The sequence below is a fragment of the Choloepus didactylus genome, chromosome 10 (genome assembly GCF_015220235.1).
Source record: "Choloepus didactylus isolate mChoDid1 chromosome 10, mChoDid1.pri, whole genome shotgun sequence".
Lineage (NCBI taxonomy): Eukaryota > Metazoa > Chordata > Mammalia > Pilosa > Megalonychidae > Choloepus > Choloepus didactylus.
This window is the reverse complement of record NC_051316.1, coordinates 81,652,195-81,673,264: the sequence shown is the minus strand read 5'-3', so window position 1 is coordinate 81,673,264 and position 21,070 is coordinate 81,652,195. Positions and strand designations below refer to the sequence as shown.

The following is a 21,070-nucleotide window of genomic DNA, read 5'->3' as shown; positions in this document are numbered from 1 at the left end:
AGTCTAAAGTTGTATGTAATGGTGCCTAAGAGTCTCCCCCTGAGTACCTCTTTGTTGCTCAGATGTGGCCCTCTCTCTCTCTAACTGAGCCATCTCGACAGGTGAACTCGCTGCCCTCCCCCCTACGTGGGACCCTACTCCCAGGGGTGTAAATCTCCCTGGCAACGCAGAGTATGACTCTTGGGGATGAATGTGGACCCGGCATCGTGGGACCGAGAGTATCTTCTTGAACAAAAGGGGAATGCAAAATGAGACAAAATAGTTTCAGTGGCTGAGAGATTCCAAATGGAGTCGAGAGGTCACTCTGGTGGACGTTCTTATGCACTATATAGATAACACCTCTTAGGCTTTAATGTATTGGAATAGGTAGAAGTAAATACCTGGAACTACCAAACTCCAACCCAGCAGTCTGGACTCCTGAAGACAATTATATAATAATGTAGATTACAAGGGGTGACAGTGTGATTGTGAAGACCTTGTGGATCACATCCCTTTTATCTAGTGTATGGATGAGTGGAGGAATGGGGATAAAAACTAAAGGACAAATGGGGTGGGATGGGGGGATGATTTGGGTGTTTTTTTTCACTTTTATTTTTTATTCTTGTTCTGGTTCTTTCTGATGTAAGGAAAATGTTCAGAGATAGATTGTGGTGATGAACGCATAACTATGTTATCATACTGTGGACAGTGGATTGTATATCATGGATGATTGTATGGTGTGTGAATGTATTTCAATAAAACTGAATTTAATAAAAAAAAAAGATAGTGTTTGAAAAAGGTCAGGAGTATGGTAGATGCTCAATAAAGTGTGCTTTATTTTCCTTTAAATAAAAAAAAAAACAAAAAAACACAAAAAACTCTGATCTCTGCCTCCTCAACTAGTGAGGCTGCCTTGCTTTTTGGGTTTTCTCTTCTTGCGCTGCAGCCTGGAAACTACATCTAGGAAGAAAGCTGGATCAACAGTAGGACGCATTTCATTAGTTTCCCTTCTCTCAGGGATCAAAGTCTTATACTGCTTATTGCCCAATGTCTGGGGGCCATTATTTCACATATTTTGTCCAATTTTCTAGTTGTTTAAAGCAGGGGGGAAATCTGGTCCTAGTTACTTCATTGCGGCCAGGGGTGGAATTACCTACAGACTTTTTTAGGCTTGGCCAGACTTAATCCCTCAATTCCCTGGACTCCTTGCCTAATTTCCACACACAGACAAAAGAACATACCAGCATGCAAATTTTCTGGTCTGTTTTAATGGATAAGGAAATATCTGGCTATCATAGGTTTGGAAGAACCTGAATGGGAGGTGTTTTCAATGTAATATCCAAGATAACTTAGTTGGCCACAGTACTGATGGGAGATTATTTTAGCCTAAATTTAGTACTCTGATTTCTCATCTACAATTGTGAATATGCATTAGAACCATTTGTGGTGTTGACCGTGGTGTGGAAACTCCATCGAAATATAGGAGGAATCCTGAGGGATGGCTGGAATAGAGGAAGAAAGCTATGGTGTTGACTTCGTTTCTGGAAATGAACCAATGCTGCTTCTATCAAATTTGCTGGAGGGATGATGAGAGCAGAAGTGGTAGGAGACCCTACCATGGGTCTCCTTTGAGCAGAGATTGAGGGTTGGGGAAGGGAAGGAAAGGTAGTATCAGGGCCCACTATCTTCATCTTTAATAAGATGTACTCCCTTCTTGCTTTGAGAGCCAACATCAGATACAATGGATGCCAATGTTCATAGAGGCATGAATAGAAGAAAGCAATACTGGTGCCCTCTGTCAATCTCATCAACAATTCTGGAGATGCCTCATAATGGCAACTATCAGGCCCAGGTTACTAAATACTGGGTTTGCAACTTTTTATTATAATCATCCCACTTTGTTTTCAAAGAATATTTTAGTTGGTTGTCTGACTTATTTGGAATTCTCAGAATCCATATAACATGGCAGAATAACCTTAAGGATTTTGAAATGTATGTCTCAAAATAGAGTTGGAAAAAAAGAGGGAGAATCTGCGTTGACTTTAAAATCCACTTGGAGCAAGGGAAATTTACAGCTTGTGCTGCTTCCCGGACTCTAGCAACATCACTGCTGACTCTGCAATTCGGGGGACAGGCTGTCATTTCAGCATGGCCAGGTTGCTCATTTTGAATGATCTGTTCAGCACAAAATACTCTCAGTTAAGAAAATTTGGGGCTAAATTCTTTTGCCAAAACATTTCCATGTCAAACTAAAAGATGAAATTTGCCACTTCAATAGTATTTTAGGAAAACCAGCTACAATTGATAATGAAATGCCCTAAATACTGGAAAAGGTGTGAGTTGTGGTTCATCAGAAAGCTCTGTTCATCTCCAGTTTTGTAATATGTTGAAACAGAGCCATCTGGTGGAATTCTCTATGAAGTCAAAACTGCTCCTCTTAAGACCTTACATTCAAGTGTTTAAATTATTCTTTTCAATGCCTCTAAATCCAAGTTAACTGTCCCTGATGTAAACAGTCGTCTCAGAAATAAATATTATTTCACTAAAATTCCTGCATTGATTAATTTAATAGTATATTTTGTGGATGCACATTCAATTAAGTGTTGAAAAGTTCAAGGTTGTTTCCCCCCTTCCTATGAAAAACAGCCCTTTCTAATCTGCCTCCTCTCACATTGTTGTTCTCTCCACTATGAAAATTTATTGAAATATTTAAAAATGTATATAAGAAACCATCTGAGAATTATACAAGACAGTATATGGGATCCAGATGTACGTTATAGATGTAACTGGACCGTACATCACTCATCAAACGTATTGCTGGCCTTGTGTGAGGTGTCAAATGGTGTTGGAAAGAACGGCTCTTTTAGAGATGGTATATCTGTAAACCTTTCCCTAGCCAAGTGGGATGGAGGATGTGTTCACTAAAATTTCATTCTCTTCTTGGAAACAACTAAATTACATTTCCCTGTATCCTCTGCAGTTAGGTGGGGCCCTGTGATCTATTTGGGCACATGCAATGTGGATGGGAGAGATACACTCCCCTCTAGTCCTGATTCCTAAAGTATCCTGCATCATCTCCATGTTTTATTTTGCCCCACCTCCACTCCTCATCTGTGGATGTCATTGCCCTGGCTGACCTCGGGAGCCTGGGTCCTTTAATGATTGTGGAGAGCCTACCCATCCCCCCAAAATGCCCACAACCTGCAACAGATTATGATGTGGTCACAAAATACACTTTTATCATGTTAAGCCACTGAGATTTTGGAGTTGTTTGTTAAATACCCTGATTAATACCAGGGGGAAGAAACAACTGGAAGAAAGGAAAGAGAATGACATAAAAGAAGGCCTATAAGGTCCAAATTTCCTTCAGAGATATCTGTGAGCATTCTAATGCAAATTTCGGAGTAAACAGAATAGGCACATGGTGGGTAAATACTGAAAACATCAGCAGATCCAGAACATCTGGAAGTAGAACCACAAAGTGTTCTCTGACAGGGTTAGAGCTTGTGGAGTCAGGAAGGCAGGCTGTGGAGATGATGATGCTTGGATGGAGAGATGAGTGCAGTGTAAGGGCTTACAATATGGGGAATTTGGGAACAGGGCCTTGCCAGCTTTAGCCACCAGTCATTTACTAATGTTGTCAAATATTGTTTCATGATATTTGAACTTCTCAATGAACTCTATTCCAAGATGTCCTGCAAGATTTGGTATGTCTTGGTATAACATATGTTCCTGGTATATTTAGGCTACACAGAGTGGGATATTAATAAAAATTTTTATCTGAGCCATTCCTGGAAGCAGTACATGGCAAATAGGAACACGTTAGATGGACAGAAGAAGTAGAAATCACTGGGCCATGGAGACTGAAGTTTTGCAGAGGAGGTGGGACCTGGGCTAAACTGTCTTGGCAGAGAAGAAAGAGGCAGACATGGCTGGTGGGAGAAGACAAAGACAGAGGAGTGAATAAGGTGAGACTGTTGAGAGATAGAAGGACAATTGGTCTTGGTCATGTAATGTACCATTCAAGTAGGGGAAGGGGGTGAAATTAAGCAACATAGACAAGATGGAGGCAGGTTACCAAGAATCTTGGAAAACGTGACTGGGATTTGGATTTGAAGCTACAAGCCAGATCTCCCAGGCCAGTCAGATATGGTTATTAGACAAGCTGGACTTTCCTGATCATTTGTTCTGGTACCTACCATCATTCACTCTTCCCCATGGCACATTCATCTGCATTTTAAGCTGGGAGAGGGTCTGACTAAATGCCCTGCTCCTGAATCTAAAAATTCAGAGATAATGAAAAGTCCCTGTCTGTGCTTCTTCCTTTCTCCTCATCTGCCCCATGACAGCGTCTCATCCTTCAGGATCCAGTTCTGCTGCCTGGTGTGCTGCGCGGTATCCCTGGGTGGGTGAGCACTCAATTCCCTGTGTAGCCACAGCAGGGGCTGTTGAAAGGTACATCCCACTAGTTTGGATGATACTTTGAGGCCCAATTTGTGTGGCATCCACCCTCCACGAGTAGAGAGGTATCACTGATCTCACATTTATTTGGATCTCACATATCCAAAGACAGTAGAAAACGTCTAGGCGGGTGTTTTCTTTTCATTTGTGATCCACTAAAACCAATAAACAGGCCTCTTCCTTCCCACCCCCCTCCAAGGGCCTGGTGTTAAGAGCACTACATTTGATTGTGAGTATCACAGGAAGAAGTGAAATAGACCGTTTTCTCCTATCCAAATTTCTCTAACCAACTCTGAGTCAACAAACACAGACTCAAAAGATGGCCATGAACACTGTAAAATAATTGATGTGACTGAGTTGTACACTCAAAAGCGGTTAAAATGGCAAATGTTACCTTATATACTGTTACCACAATTAGAAAAAAAAAAGTAAACCTGGCCTTCATGAACAGTGGTTCAGTTAACGTCAGTAAAAAAAAGGTTGCTGTGAGCATTAAATAAGATATATATACAGCAGTACTTTATAAATTGGAAAGTTTTATTCCAATACCAGGGACTATAATTAAGACTTATCCACAAAATGTCTGCACATCGTTTTCACTGAATACATATTTGTATAATCAATGAGTGAAATGTTTCTTCCCTAAAGACTCAGCTAAATGTTCAGGTAATATTCAACAAATTGAATAATACTAATAAGCATTGCTGTAATTCTGGCTAAAATAAATATATTTAGGAAAGGATTTTACACATAAATTATCCACTTTTGTGTCCCAACTCTCTTATTTTATTTGGCCCAGTCTAGATGTACTGCTTCTTTCTTTAAATTTGCCAGGTACATAAGTGATGACAGTGGTTTTGGTGTTATCTGAAGTAAGCAGAATCTATCTGTGTGTGTATGTGTGGTGTGTGCATGTGTGTGCATAAGTGCATGAGCAAGGCAGTCAGAAAAATAATAACCCTTCCAAGTTACGGGCACAGCATCATCATGCTAATGAAATGCCTAAGTATAGAAAATAGAACAAAGAAGACTTTCAAATGTTCCCCTCACTCATATCACAGAAACCCATGTATCTTCAAAGCAGGTGTGTGGTGATCAAAGATAAAAATTACATGCAGCCAGGAAATAAAACATTCTTTTAAAAGCACAAAAACAGACAGCTGCATTTATATAACGATGAAGGGTTTTAATGCTAATCAAAAAAAATTTAAACAATATTTTCTTTTTTTACTACTAATAAGGACTGTAAGACTCTAACATCAGATCTATCAAGTAAAAAATGAAGGCGGTTTATCAATTATTATGTAAATTTGTGCTACAGTCAATTAGGATGATTCACACCTCCCTATCCTTCTAAACACTGATCTAACTCCATCTCTTTTATCCAAGAAAATCAACTAAAACTAAGGAAAAAAAAAAAGACACAATTAGTTGCCCCTGGGATAAAAAAAAAGAATGCATAAAGGAAGGCAGGAAGAAAAAGAAAGAGACAGGAAAGAAAAGAAGAAAAGAAAAGAATAATTGCCCTTTTGGAAAACTTCAGAAACTTTTGGGCTTAAATACTGTGATCCTGATATTTTGTGAGATGCGTGGTTTGTCAAATGAAATTTACAAGGTTGAAATTAAGGAATGATCCCTTACATTTAGGAATACTAGCTCTTAATAAAGTTAGACTAGTTCCCCTAAGGCAGTGCAATATTTATGACTATATGCCTTTTTATTTTTCCTTAGTTTGTTCCCTGTTGGTCGTTAATCACTTCATAGAATAGAATAAACATGTATGATGCAACCACAGTGCTTTTCAAACTTAAGTTATGTAATAATCTATTTTTTAAAGGAGAGAAAAAAAATTCTTGCATATTCCCAGTGATAAATTATTTTCATTATAATTTTACTTAAATATTCACAAACATCAAATTATATATAAACTATGTTTATATTGATTCAACTATGAATCCAAAATTAACTTACAAATTAAGGGCAAACAAAAATATAAAGCTAATAAAATTCAAATAAAGGATATGTTTTAATAAAACAAAAACTATGGTGCTGTGTTGAAAGGTGGAAAGATGTAATTTGCGATTTTATGCTTCATTGTGTATTTCCTTGATTTTGAATGTGCTGAAACATTATTTGAGTCCTTGTGCATTGTTTTAATTTTTCTTTTCAAACAATGACCTTAATTTTAGCCAATTGTCTTGATGGGCTGATCTATTTAATGGCACCCTCCAAATCATGATAGCAACAAAATATTTTATTTTAACAATAAAAAGGTATAATAGAAATAAGAGTCAGTTACTTTGGTTAAAGATAATAATTAATGTGAGTGGTTGACTGTACTAGGTAGAATAATTATGGAGAAATACAGATATGTGTACAAAATAATGGTTATGATTTTCTGTTTACTTTTTAAGAAAGTTATAATTTATCAAGATGGTAAAGTTAGTATGATATATACATTTCAATTTAAAAACTAAGTTAATTGCCTCTTAAAGCTTTAAACTTATTACCTATTTGTATATGTATATAACTGTATCTAATGCATACATATAAATACATGTTCATAAATATTTTACTGAAAATTGTTACATGAATAAAGTATAAAAAGGGTGAAATTTAAAAAAAATGCATAATAGAAACTCTTTCACTTACTGAATGACCAGGTAGTAGGTATTTACAAAGATGGGATCTGTATGAATTGTTCATTTGCAACGTAAATATGGTATGGTTGCATAACTATTTTACCATGTGCTGTGAGATGACTCCTTTCATCCACTTCCCTAATCTAAATGACTGTGCAACTTTATTCATACAGTGTGCCATAACATCATTTTGCCTCCACTTGCCTCCCATGCAATTGTAAACCCAAATGCAAATTTGGGTATTTGTTTGTAAGGTAGGTTATCCAGGTGACCTAAAATAGTCTCACACCAAATTTTTAAAAATTATCATTGAAGTGAAAACATACAATTAAAAAATTCATTCTAGAGTGTCTCTGCTATCACTTGCCACTTCAAGCAAAGGGATCCAACTAGACTTAAAAACTTGAGAAAATGGGCATTATCATGGACTGCTATATGTTTAAGAGGCCAGACAACTTATTATACTCTACTTATTATTCTTTGGCTATTATTCGGACAGCTGCCAGTCATGCCTCCTGGGTTCCCTAAAAGAAAACTAAATATTCAATTAAGGGGTCAGTTCAAAACTCCATTTCTGACACACAGTGTGTGATCTTCTACATCTGTAAGTAATAGACTTCACTATGAAGTTGCTGATATTAGTTTCTGTATATCTTTAAAAAGACTCACACAAAAATGTTCCAAAGTAGGGCTATGTGGGAGAATAGCCTCTGTTAAGCATCCACACAGATACTTCTATGTAATTAGTGACCCTTCCCAATGGGGTTATACACTTTTTTTTTTTTAAGCAAAAGAAAAAGAAGGAAGACACAGGGAGATAAAGGAATTTCTAGAGAATTTAAATTTGACTTTAGGCAGTACTTAAAATGAAGATAGCACAGAGGCTTTTAATTTTTTGACTGAAAGAGGGAAAAGGAACTCCCAGCTCAATTCCTCAATGCTGACTCAGTCTGGTAACAGGGCCCTCACTCCTTGCAGCCTTCTGTCCCATACCACCTGAAATCCATGGCCTCCATCCCATGTTTGCCCCAACGAGTGCTCTCTGCCAGGGTGTCAACCAAACCAAGCTCCTACTCCTTTTAAAAAATGTAGCTGGGAGTGTGGACCCTTCTTAGATCCAAAGTTGAAGAGGCAAGTTTACTGACAGAAGACACCTTCTCATCTTGTCTCTTGGCTCCTTCTTTTTCCTGCCCACTATGCCCTGGTTCCAGGCACCTGGGAATACAGCTTCTGAGTTTTGTGGGCTGGCTGCTGAAGCTTTATATAAAACCCAATTTAATTTTATTTATAATATTTCAGCAAGCTAGAGTGCCCTCTTGTGGGAATGTGCAGTAGTTATCCAGGTAGTGGAAACCATTTGTATTGCTGAGTCCATATTTCCCAGGTGTGCTAAGGGGAAACACTTAGCACTGTGCTTTCTCTCACTATGCTTTATTTGTATTCAGTTAAGCCTAATAGGCTTCACAGACATAGGTAAATGGGAAATAGTGGAAATACGGTTGGCAGGAGCCAAGGTATAAGAAAATATTTTTCTAAACAATATTGATTTCATTTTTTTAAAAGGGGGGAGGGGGAGAGAAGAAGAGGGTGATAATTTCTCAGAGTAAGCCAAAACAATAGCCCCAGGTTCAAGAAAGTACTAGCTGTATTTAACTCCACTCACAAAGAAAACATCTATTTAGGTTATCAAATACCACGTTAGGGACCTAAATACAGTCCTTTCTGGGATGGTTAAGCACTCAGGGACTTATGCACACTTGCATATTAATTGTTCAGATCTCACCATAAGCCTAGGTCAGGGCTGTAGCCTAGGTAGGTGTGCCAGTTTGAATGTATTGTGTCCCCCAAATGCCATTATCTTTGATGTAGTCTTGTGGGGCAGACATTTTGGTGCTGATTAGATTTGCTTGGAATTTGCCCCACCCAGCTGTGGGTGATGACTCTGATGAGATATTCCCATGGAGGCATGGCCCCACCCATTCAGGGTGGGACTTGATCAGTGGAGCCATATAAATAAGCTGACTCAAAGAGAAGGAACTCAGTGCAGCTGTGAGTGACGTTTTGAAGAGGAGCAAGCTTGCTAGAAAGGAACGTCCTGGGAGAAAGCCATTTTGAAACCAGAACTTTGGAACAGATGCTAGCCACATGCCTTCCCAGCTAACAGAGGTTTTCCGGACGCCATTGGCCATCCTCCAGTGAAGGTACCCGATTACTGATGTGTTACCTTGGACACTTTATGGCCTTAAGACTGTAACTGTGTAGCCAAATAAACCCCCTTTTTATAAAAGCCAATCCATCTCTGGTGTTTTGCATTCTGCAGCATTAGCAAACGAAAACAGTAGGCTACAGAATTTTAGACCAAAATATAGCTGTTATAAAGTGAAATGAGGATTAATAATAGCTTAAACATACAGTTCACTTACTAGTTCAGGGCATATATTTTTTTAACTTTTTATTTGGAAGAATTCCAAACATATACAAAATAGTATATAAGGGAAAAGTATAATAAATTCTCATGTATCTACCGTCCAGCTTCAACAATTACCCATTCACTACTAATTTTATTTCTTTGATATCCTCTACTCCTCCCACCCCCAATTATTTAGAAGTAAATTCCAAACATCATATCTTTTTGTCTATAATTATTTCAAAATGTGTCGCTAACAGATAAGAACTCCCCTTTAAAAATATAACCACAATATCATCAAATACAAAATATGAACAATAATTCATTAGTATCATAAAATATTTAGGTAGTGTTCAAAATTTCCTGATTGTCTCTTATTGTATAAGTTTCTCACCTCCTTTTTTGCTGTTGTTGTTTACCCTTGATAAATTTTTTATTGAAGAAACTGAGTTGCTTGTCTGCAATTCCTACTATCTGTATTTTGCTAAATGTACCTTTCTGGTGTTGTATAAGGAGTTCTTCTGTCCCTCATAATTCCTTTAAATTAGTTGTTAGATCTAGAAATTCGTTCAAATTCAGGTTCAAATTTTTGGTTGGCAAGGCTGCTTCACAGGCAGAAACATTTATTTTCAGTCTTAGTTTAGCAATATTACCACCACCACTACCAACAATGTAACTATTAAAAAACAGTTTATGATTTTTTTTCTACAGTTCTTTTTGCCTTAAGATATATATCTCTCTATAGATGTAGTTATTTGATAGCTTAAAATTATTTGGAATGGTCTCTGTCCTTGAGATTATGCCCCCAGGTAGATCAGTTAGATCTGTTTCATTTTGCTTTTGATTTTTACAGACTGCTTTTTGTAAATCTGATTTTGTTTTATAATGACATTAAGCATTGACATGGTTCTAAAGTCAAATCCATGAAACAAGATATATTCAGAGAAGTCAGGCCTCTATCCCTGTCCGTTCTGTCCTATACTCTTCCTTCCATTATAGGTAAGCTTAAAAAAATCAATTGTTTTCCTTTCTATTATTTGAAAATTTATTTATAAATTTAGTATTACTGCCCCCATTGCCCCCTTTTTGGTTAAAGGGTAGTACACCATATGCACTTATCTCCACATAGCTTTTTTCGCTTAATATATTATGGAGATTATTCCACACTTGTCTGTAGAGCTCTTCCGTATTACTTTTTACAGCCGTATTAGCATTCCATTGCATGAGAGTACCATAATTTGATCAACCATTCTTCTGTTGAAGGATTTTGGGGGTAATTTCCAATATTTTGTTATTATAGTGCTTCAATGAATAGTGGTATACAGTTCTTTTGTATTTTTATTATTATATCTTTGGAACAGATTGGGATTGCTGGGTCAAAGGATGAAAGCATCTATGCAATTTTGCTAGATATAAAACTACTTTTTTTACTTCCGTTGCACCCATGAAGAAATAAACTGAGACAGCTGCCCAAGGTCCTTTTACCAGGTACTGACACGGCTGGGATTTCAACTTGCATGTAACTGCCTCCAGAGGTTCTCTCCACTATGGGAAGAGGAATTCCAAGGTGGGAGAGACAAGCGAAGAATTGTGCATTGGTACATCATATTCGTTGAAACGTACATTCTCATACTTCCAGCTCCTAACATACCAGTTGCTCTTCCTTCTTAGAACCTCCAGTCCCCTGATCTTTTTACATACTTTCTCCTTAGCTGCCACTTTCCCCCTTACCCCACAACTAAGGGAAAGTTACGGGGTAACAGCTCCCAATGGCTCTTAATCTGGGCCCCTATAAACCCGTGGAGGGCTCTGCGCATGTCCGCTCACTGATTTCTTTGCATCGCGTTGAGAGCGCCGCAGAGGCAGGATCAGGGTGTGGCGTCATAAGCGCGCGCCGCTCTCTGGCGTCCTCGCAAGGTCGCTGTGCGGAACGGTCTCGCGTTTGAGGGACACGACCCTGGGTCGGGGTGCACGCCGTGTCCTTTTTCCTTGGTACCGGCGGCGACATGACGGGGTACACGCCGGACGAGAAACTGCGGCTGCAGCAGCTGCGAGAGCTGAGGAGGCGATGGCTGAAGGACCAAGAGCTGAGCCCTCGAGAGCCGGTGTTGCCCCCGCAAAAGGTGTGGCCTGTGGAGGAGTTCTGGAATAAGTTTTTGCAGAACCGGTCCCCCTGGAGGAACATGGTGAGTGACAGGCCGCCGTTGCCCCCTCATACATCCCACGGGAGTCCGCAGTCCGGCCACTGGATGTCCGCTTCATTTCAGCCATCCTAGTTTCCCCATGCAGAATCATATTCAACAGAGTCTTAGGCTTAGAGGGGACACGTCTTACCCCAAGTGTCCTGGGCTGGGAGTCAGGAGTCCAGGGCTTGCCTGGCTTTGGGCGATTCCTTCCCTTCTGTTGGCAAGTGTGATGAGAAGGAGGCGAATCTTTACTTAGGTTTTACTGGACGTTGCACGTTTGGTTTTTTCGACTACAGAAGTCTTTGGTCAGAATGTTAGCCAAGCATTCACTAGAGTTAAAATTCTGTGATTTTCAGCCTAACAGGAAAATAATTATTGTAATGGTCCCTAGATTGTAAGCTCTTACAGCAGTCAAATCTATTCCTGAATTGTAGTGGCTGTCTCCAAACTCTGAGATGTTGATCCCTTAATGTATAACCTGATTGGTCTGTGGAACATTGGGTATCTGTGTTACACTTGAAACTCAGAGTTAGAGCTCGGCAGATACGGATATCAGTATTAACGCATATAGCAACTGTTTAAAAAAAAAAGCTGAAATAGAGCCCACCCTCTGTCTTGGGGCTGACCCCTATGAAGCTTGTTGCTGCAAGGAGAGGGTAAACCTGCTTATAATTGTGCCTAAGTGTCTCCCCCTGAGTGCCTCTTTGTTGCTCGGATGTGGCCCCCTCTCTGGCTGGGCCACCTTGGCGGTTGGTCTTGCTGCCCTCCCTGCTGCGTGGGACCTGACTCCCGGGGGTGTGGGTCTCCCAGGCGGCACAGAATGTGGCTCCCGGGGTTGGATCTGGGCCCAGCATCTTGGGATTGGGGGCATCTTCTTGACCAAGGGGGGATGCAGGATGGAGTGAAGTGAAGCTTCAGTGGCTGGGGGATTTCAGGTGGAGTCGGGAGGTCGCTCTGGTGGACATTCTTATGCACCATATAGATGGCACATTTTGGGTTTTGGTGTATTGGGGTGGCTGGAGGCGGATGCCTGGGGTTGCCAGGCTCTGGTCCGGTGGACTTGACTCTTGGGGATGATTGTGTGGCAGTGTGGCTTGCAGGGGGTGGCAGTGTGGTTGTGGGGGCTCTGTGGATCGTGCTCCCTTTGTTGGTATGTGGGCAGATGGGTGGAAAGGTGGGGATGAGGCCTGGATGGGGAGTGGGGTGGGATTGGGGGGAGGGTGATTTGGGTGTTCTTTTTTATTGGTTCTGGTTCTTTCTGGTGTGGGGAGGGTGTTCAGAGGTGGATTGGGGTGATGAATTCACAGCTGTGGGATGGTGCTGTGGGTGGTTGGTTGTATGCTGTGGATGGTAGTGTGGTGTGTGAATGTATCTCAATAAAACTGAATTTAAAAAAAATTCTGTGATTTTAGTGTTTGAGGACACTTGTCTGACTTTTTTTTTTTTTTTTTAATCATCATTTTATTGAGATATATTCACATACCACGCAGTCATACAAAACATATTGTACTTTCGATTGTTTACAGTACCATTACATAGTTGTACATTCATCACCTAAATCAATCCCTGACACCTTCATTAGCACACACACAAAAATAACAAGAATAATAATTAGAGTGAAAAAGAGCAATTGAAGTAAAAAAGAACACTAGGTACCTTTGTCTGTTTGTTTGCTTCCCCTACTTTTCTACACATCCATCCATAAACTAGACAAAGTGGAGTTTGGTCCTTATGGCATTCCCAATCCCACTGTCACCCCTCATAAGCTACATTTTTATACAACTGTCTTCGAGATTCATGGGTTCTGGGTTGTAGTTTAATAGTTTCAGGTATTCACCACCAGCTACCCCAATTCTTTAGAACCTAAAAAAGGTTGTCTAAAGTGTGCGTAAGAGTGCCCACCAGAGTGATCTCTCGGCTCATTTTGGAATCTCTCTGCCACTGAAGCTTATTTCATTTCCTTTCACATCCCCCTTTTGGTCAAGAAGATGTTCTCCATCCCACGATGCCGGGTCTACATTCCTCCCCGGGAGTCATATTCCACGTTGCCAGGGAGATTCACTTCCCTGGGTGTCTGATCCCACGTAGGGGGGAGGGCAGTGATTTCACCTTTCAAGTTGGCTTAGCCAGAGAGAGAGGGCCACATCTGAGCAACAAAGAGGCATTCAGGAGGAGACTCTTAGGCACAAATACAGGGAGGCCTAGCCTCTCCTTTGCAGCAACCGTCTTCCCAAGGGTAAAACTTATGGTAGAGGGCTCAACCCATCAAACCACCAGTCCCCTATGTCTGTGGTCATGTTAGCAACCATGGAGGTGGGGTAGGCGAATACCCCTGCATTCTCCACAGGCTCCTCAAGGGGGCACTACATCTTTTTTTTTTTTTTTTTTTCCTTGTTTGTCTTTTTTCTTTTCTTTTTTTTTTTTTTAACTTTCCCTTCTTTTTTCAAATCAACTGTATGAAAAAAAAAGTTAAAAAGAAAACAAACATACAATAAAAAAACATTTCAAAGAGACCATAGCAAGGGAGTAAGAAAAAGACAACTAACCTAAGATAACTGCTTAACTTCCAACATGTTCCTACTTTACCCCAAGAAAGTTACATAATATAGCAACATTTCAGTGAACTTGTTCCTACTACATCCATCAGAAATTAACAGACCATAGTCATTTCTGGGCATCCCCAGAACGTTAAATAGCTTATTTGTTCTTCTTGGATTATTGTTCCCCCTTCCTTAATTGCTCTCTACTGCTAGTTCCCCTACATTCTACATTATAAACCATTTGTTTTACATTTTTCAAAGTTCACATTAGTGGTAGCATATAATATTTCTCTTTTTGTGCCTGGCTTATTTCGCTCAGCATTATGTCTTCAAGGTTCATCCATGTTGTCATATGTTTCACCAGATCGTTCCTTCTTACTGCCGCGTAGTATTCCATCGTGTGTATATACCACATTTTATTTATCCACTCATCTGTTGAAGGACATTTGGGTTGTTTCCATCTCTTGGCAATTGTGAATAATGCTGCTATGAACATTGGCGTGCAGATATCTGTTCGTGTCACTGCTTTCCGATCTTCCGGGTATATACCGAGAATTGCAATCGCTGGATCGAATGGTAGCTCTATATCTAGTTTTCTAAGGAACTGCCAGACTGACTTCCAGAGTGGCTGAACCATTATACAGTCCCACCAACAATGAATAAGAGTTCCAATTTCTCCACATCCCCTCCAGCATTTGTAGTTTCCTGTTTGTTTAATGGCAGCCATTCTAACCGGTGTTAGATGGTATCTCATTGTGGTCTTAATTTGCATCTCTCTAATAGCTAGTGAAGCTGAACATTTTTTCATGTGTTTCTTGGCCATTTGTATTTCCTCTTCAGAGAACTGTCTTTTCATATCTTTTGCCCATTTTATAATTGGGCTGTCTGTACTATTGTCATTGAGTTGTAGGATTTCTTTATATATGCAAGATATCAGTCTTTTGTCAGATACATGGTTTCCAAAAATTTTTTCCCATTGAGTTGGCTGCCTCTTTACCTTTTTGAGAAATTCCTTTGAGGTGCAGAAACTTCTAAGCTTGAGGAGTTCCCATTTATCTATTTTCTCTTTTGTTGCTTGTGCTTTGGGTGTAAAGTCTAGGAAGTGGCCTCCTAATACAAGGTCTTGAAGATGTTTCCCTACATTATCTTCTAGGAGTTTTATGGTACTTTCTTTTATATTGAGATCTTTGGTCCATTTTGAGTTAATTTTTGTGTAGGGGGTGAGGTAGGGGTCCTCTTTCATTCTTTTGGATATGGATATCCAACTCTCCCAGCCCCATTTGTTGAAAAGACCATTATGGCTCAGTTCGGTGACTTTGGGGGCCTTATCAAAGATCAGTCGGCCATAGATCTGAGGGTCTATCTCTGAATTCTCAATTCGATTCCATTGATCTATATGTCTATCTTTGTGCCAGTACCATGCTGTTTTGGCAACTGTGGCTTTATAATAAGCTTCAAAGTCAGGGAGTGTAAGTCCTCCCACTTTGTTTTTCTTTTTTAGAGTGTCTTTAGCAATTCGAGGCATCTTCCCTTTCCAAATAAATTTGATAACTAGCTTTTCCAAGTCTGCAAAGTAGGTTGTTGGAATTTTGATTGGGATTGCATTGAATCTGTAGATGAGTTTGGGTAGAATTGACATCTTAATGACATTTAGCCTTCCTATCCATGAACATGGAATATTTTTCCATCTTTTAAGGTCCCCTTCTATTTCTTTTAGTAGAGTTATGTAGTTTTCTTTGTATAGGTCTTTTACATCTTTGGTTAAGTTTATTCCTAGGTACTTGATTTTTTTAGTTGCTATTGAAAATGGTATCTTTTTCTTGAGTGTCTCTTCAGTTTGTTCATTTCTAGCATATAGAAACATTACTGACTTATGTGCATTAATCTTGTATCCCGCTACTTTGCTAAATTTGTTTATTAGCTCTAGTAGGTGTATCGTTGATTTCTCAGGGTTTTCTAGATATAATATCATATCATCTGCAAACAATGACAGTTTTACTTCTTCTTTTCCAATTTGGATGCCTTTTATTTCTTTGTCTTGCCGGATTGCCCTGGCTAGCACTTCCAGCACAATGTTGAATAACAGTGGTGACAGCGGGCATCCTTGTCTTGTTCCTGATCTTAGAGGGAAGGCTTTCAGTCTCTCACCATTGAGTACTATGCTGGCTGTGGGTTTTTCATATATGCTCTTTATCATGTTGAGGAAGTTTCCTTCAATTCCTACCTTTTGAAGTGTTTTTATCAAAAAGGGATGTTGGATTTTGTCAAATGCTTTTTCAGCATCTATTGAGATGATCAATTGATTTTTCCCTTTCGAGTTTTTAATGTGTTGTAATACATTGATTGTTTTTCTTATGTTGAACCATCCTTGCATGCCTGGAATGAACCCCACTTGGTCATGGTGTATGATTTTTTTAATGTGTCTTTGGATTCGATTTGCAAGTATTTTGTTGAGGATTTTTGCATCTATATTCATTAGGGAGATTGGCCGGTAGTTTTCCTTTTTTGTAGCATCTTTGCCTGGTTTTGGTATTAGATTGATGTTAGCTTCATAAAATGAGTTAGGTAGTGTTCCATTTTTTTCAATGTTTTGAAAGAGTTTGAGTAAGATTGGTGTCAGTTCTTTCTGGAAAGTTTGGTAGAATTCCCCTGTGAAGCCATCTGGCCCTGGGCATTTATTTGTGGGAAGATTTTTGATGACTGATTGGATCTCTTTGCTTGTGATGGGTTGGTTGAGGTCTTCTATTTCTTCTCTGGTCAGTCTAGGTTGTTCATATGTTTCCAGGAAATTGTCCATTTCTTCTACATTATCCAGTTTGTTGCCATACAGTTGTTCATAATATCCTCTTATAATTTTTTTAATTTCTTCAGGATCTGCAGTTATGTCACCTTTTTCATTCATTATTTTGTTTATATGGGTCTTCTCTCTTTTTGATTTTGTCAGTCTAGCTAGGGGCTTGTCAATCTTGTTGATCTTCTCAAAGAACCAACTTTTGGTGATATTTATCCTTTCTATTGTTTTTTTGTTCTCTATGTCATTTATTTCTGCTTTAATCCTTGTTATTTCTTTTCTTGTACTTGGTTTAGGATTGGTTTGCTGTTCATTTTCTAGCTTCTTCAGTTGATCCATTAGTTCTTTGATTTTGGCTCTTTCTTCCTTTTTAATATATGCGTTTAGTGCTGTAAATTTCCCCCTTAGCACTGCTTTTGCTGCATCCCATAGGTTTTGGTATGTTGTGTTCTCATTTTCATTCGTCTCTATATATTTAGCAATTTCTCTTGCTATTTCTTCTTTAACCCACTGATTGTTTAGGAGTGTGTTGTTTAACCTCCAGGTATTTGTGAATTTTCTAAGTCTCTGATGGTTACTGACTTCTAATTGTATTCCATTGTGGTCAGAGAATGTGCTTTGAATAATTTCAATCTTTTTAAATTTATTGAGGCTTGTTTTATGTCCCAGCATATGATCTATTCTGGAGAAAGTTCCGTGAGCACTAGAAAAGTATGTGTATCCTGGTGATTTGGGATGTAATGTCCTGTAGATGTCTGTTAAATCTGATTCATTTATCAGATTGTTTAGGTTTTCAATTTCCTTATTGGTCTTCTGTCTGGTTGATCTATCTATAGGAGAGAGTGATGTGTTGAAGTCTCCCACAATTATTGTGGAAACATCAATTGCTTCCTTTAGTTTTGCCAATGTTTCTCTCATGTATTTTGTGGCACCTTGATTGGGTGCATAGACATTTACGATTGTTATTTCTTCTTGCTGAATTGCCCCTTTTATTAGTATGTAGTGGCCTTCTTTGTCTCTCAAAACATCCCTGCATTTGAAGTCTATTTTATCTGAGATTAATATTGCTACACCTGCTTTCTTTTGGCTGTAGCTTGCATGAAATATTTTTTTCCATCCTTTCACTTTCAGTTTCTTTGTGTCCCTGTGTCTAAGATGAGTCTCTTGTATGCAACATATTGATGGTTCATTTTTTTTGATCCATTCTGTGAATCTATATCTTTTAATTGGGGAGTTTAATCCATTTACATTCAACGTTAAAACCGTGAAGGCATTTCTTGAATCGGCCATCTTATCCTTTGGATTATGTTTGCCATATTTTTCCCTCTCTCTATTAATATCCTTTATTGTACCCATACCGAATTTCTTTAGTACTGAACCTTTCTCCAAGTCTCTCTGTCCTGTCTTTGTTTCTCTGTCTGTAGGGCTCCCTTTAGTATCTCCAGTAGGGCAGGTCTCTTGTTAGCAAATTCTCTCAGCATTTCTTTGTCTGTGAAAAATTTAAGCTCTCCCTCAAATTTGAAGGAGAGCTTTGCTGGATAAAGTATTCTTGGCTGGAAATTCCTCTCACTCAGAATTTTAAATATATCGTGCCACTGCCGTCTCGCCTCCATGGTGGCTGCTGAGTAGTCACTACTTAGTCTTATGCTGTTTCCTTTGTATGTGGTGAATTGCTTTTCTCTTGCTGCTTTCAGAACTTGCTCCTTCTCTTCTGTGTTTGACAGTGTGATCAGTATATGTCTCGGAGTGGGTTTTTTTGGATTTATTCTATTTGGAGTTCGCTGAGCATTTATGATTTGTGTATTTATGTTGTTTAGAAGATTTGGGAAGTTTTCCCCAACAATTTCTTTGAATACTCTTCCTAGACCTTTACCCTTTTCTTCCCCTTCTGGGACACCAATGAGTCTTATATTTGGACGTTTCATATTATCTATCATATCCCTGAGGTCCATTTCGAGTTTTTCAATTTTTTTCCCCATTCTTTCTTTTATGCTTTCATTTTCCATTCTGTCATCTTCCAGGTCACTGATTCGTTGTTCAACTTCCTCTAGTCTTGTACTATGAGTGTCCAGAATCTTTTTAATTTGGTCAACAGTTTCTTTAATTTCCATAAGATCATCCATTTTTTTATTTAGTCTTGCAATGTCTTCTTTATGCTCTTCTAGGGTCTTCTTGATTTCCTTCATATCCCGTACTATGGTCTCATTGTTCATCTTTAGTTCTTTGAGTAGCTGCTCTAGGTGTGTCTCTTCTGGTCTTTTGATTTGGGTGCTTGGGCTTGGGTTATCCATATCGTCTGGTTTTTTTCATATGCTTTATAATTTTCTGTTGTTTTTGGCCTCGTGGCATTTGCTGAACTTGATAGGGTTCTTTTATGGTTTGTAGACCAGTTGAAGTCCTTATCTCTAATTTATCAGATCTACAGCTTCGTGGAGTACACTTTCTCTAAGTAACCAGCAGGTGGCGTCCACGAGCCACCTGTTCTCCACAAGCCAGATCTCCCCTGCTTAGCCTTTTTGGTGAGTGGGGGAGTGAGTCTTGTGGGGCCCAATTGGTGTACCAAGCTTGCGTGTGTAGTTGGTGTTGCCTGCCCTGTATGTGGGGCGTGTTTCTGGGCAGTCGGGGAGGGGGGGTGGCCCTAACAATCAAATCTCCCTGATGATCCTAGAGTTTTAAAGCTACTGCAATAGTCTAATCCTTCAGTTCAGTCCTGACACAGTTTGTCTCTGCCACTGACCCACAAGTCTTTGGTATTGGCGTATGGCTCCTGAGACTTGCAAGTGGGCCCCTCTTCCAGGCTGTGCACCCCGGGTCCTCTGTTGAGGGATGACTGTGCTATGTCACAGGTGAGTGCCGTCCCCCCAGGGCAGTTCTGGGCTGCTGGGCTGTGTTGGGAGGCTCCCAGTCTGGTCAAATGATAGCTGAATGGGGCTCTGTTAATTCACACTGCTCCCCCTTCCCAGCTCTGGGACATTCAGCTGAGGTTGCAGGGAAGGCTAATGTCCACGCCCAGTTTTGTGGTGTGTGCCTGTTATTTGAAGCACTTCCGTCACACTGGGTTGTCTGGGGCAGCTCTGGGCTATGGGGCTGGCGATGGGCAGGAGTGTTTCCTGTCCACCAGGATGGTGGCTGTGAGCGGACACCCCCCTTTTCTTGGGAAGTTGTGTTGTTTAGTGAATTTTCTCAGCCACTGGATTATTGCCTTTTGTCTCAGAGCTCTCTTAGTTCTGCTCTTGACTTGACGTGCCCAAATTTCAATTCTTTGAAGCTTTCTGTATTGAGCTTCTTAGAGTAATTGTTTTAGAAAAAGCAAAAAGGATTTAAAAAAAAAAAACAAAAAAAAAAAAAACAAAAAAACGGCCCTCCTCAGAGATCTAATGGGTTATTGAAATGCTAATAGACAAAGCAACCAGGGCCTTTAAGGAAAGGTGCACAGGGCAGAGAGATCAGCGTTGCTTCGGGATTTGCATATGCGCCTCAAGGCCTGATCTCCGCCCTTCCCCTTTCTGTGTTCACCAGAACTCCAAAAATCCTCTGTTTTTATTTTGGAGTTTTTCGTGTTGTTTTTTTTCTATGCCTGTCTCCTCTCTGCTGGGCTGGCTGCTCTCAGAGTCTCTGGTGTCTGGTCTCAGTCTATCTATGGTTGGAGTTTGAATCAGTAGAATGAGTTTCCGATAAGAGCAGCCACTGCAATTCTCCCTTCTCCTTCCTGGAGCTGACAGCCCCTCCTCCCCCGGGACTGAGCCTGGCAGGGAGGGGCGCGGGTCCCCTGGCCGCAAAAACTTACAGATTTCGCTGATCTCAGCAGTTCCACGTTTTCATGAGTGTTGTATGAAGTATGCCCAAAGACAGATTGCTCTGTGGTGTCCAGTCCACGCAGTTCCTGGCTTTTTACCTACTTTCCTGGAGGAGTAACTAAAACATACAGCTCACCAGTCTGCCATCTTGCCCCGCCTCACTTGTCTGACTTTTAAGGTTGACGTTATAGAGACCAACTAACACTACACCCAACTACTAGAAGGTGCAGTGAGCTGGTAGCTGGTACTGCTGTCCCATATTGATCG

At 39.9% G+C, this 21,070-nt stretch overlaps 1 protein-coding gene across 1 annotated transcript in view; it reads left to right on the top strand.

Annotated features, from left to right (window-relative positions):
- Positions 1-11,366: 11,366 nt before the first annotated feature.
- Positions 11,367-21,070, top strand: part of NDUFB6 (NADH:ubiquinone oxidoreductase subunit B6) — a 23,179-nt gene continuing 13,475 nt past the window's right edge. The window contains exon 1 of the mRNA XM_037796897.1: positions 11,367-11,675. Within this exon, the coding sequence (XP_037652825.1) occupies positions 11,496-11,675 (180 nt within the window). The 5' untranslated portion in view covers positions 11,367-11,495. The remainder of the gene's footprint in view (positions 11,676-21,070) is intronic.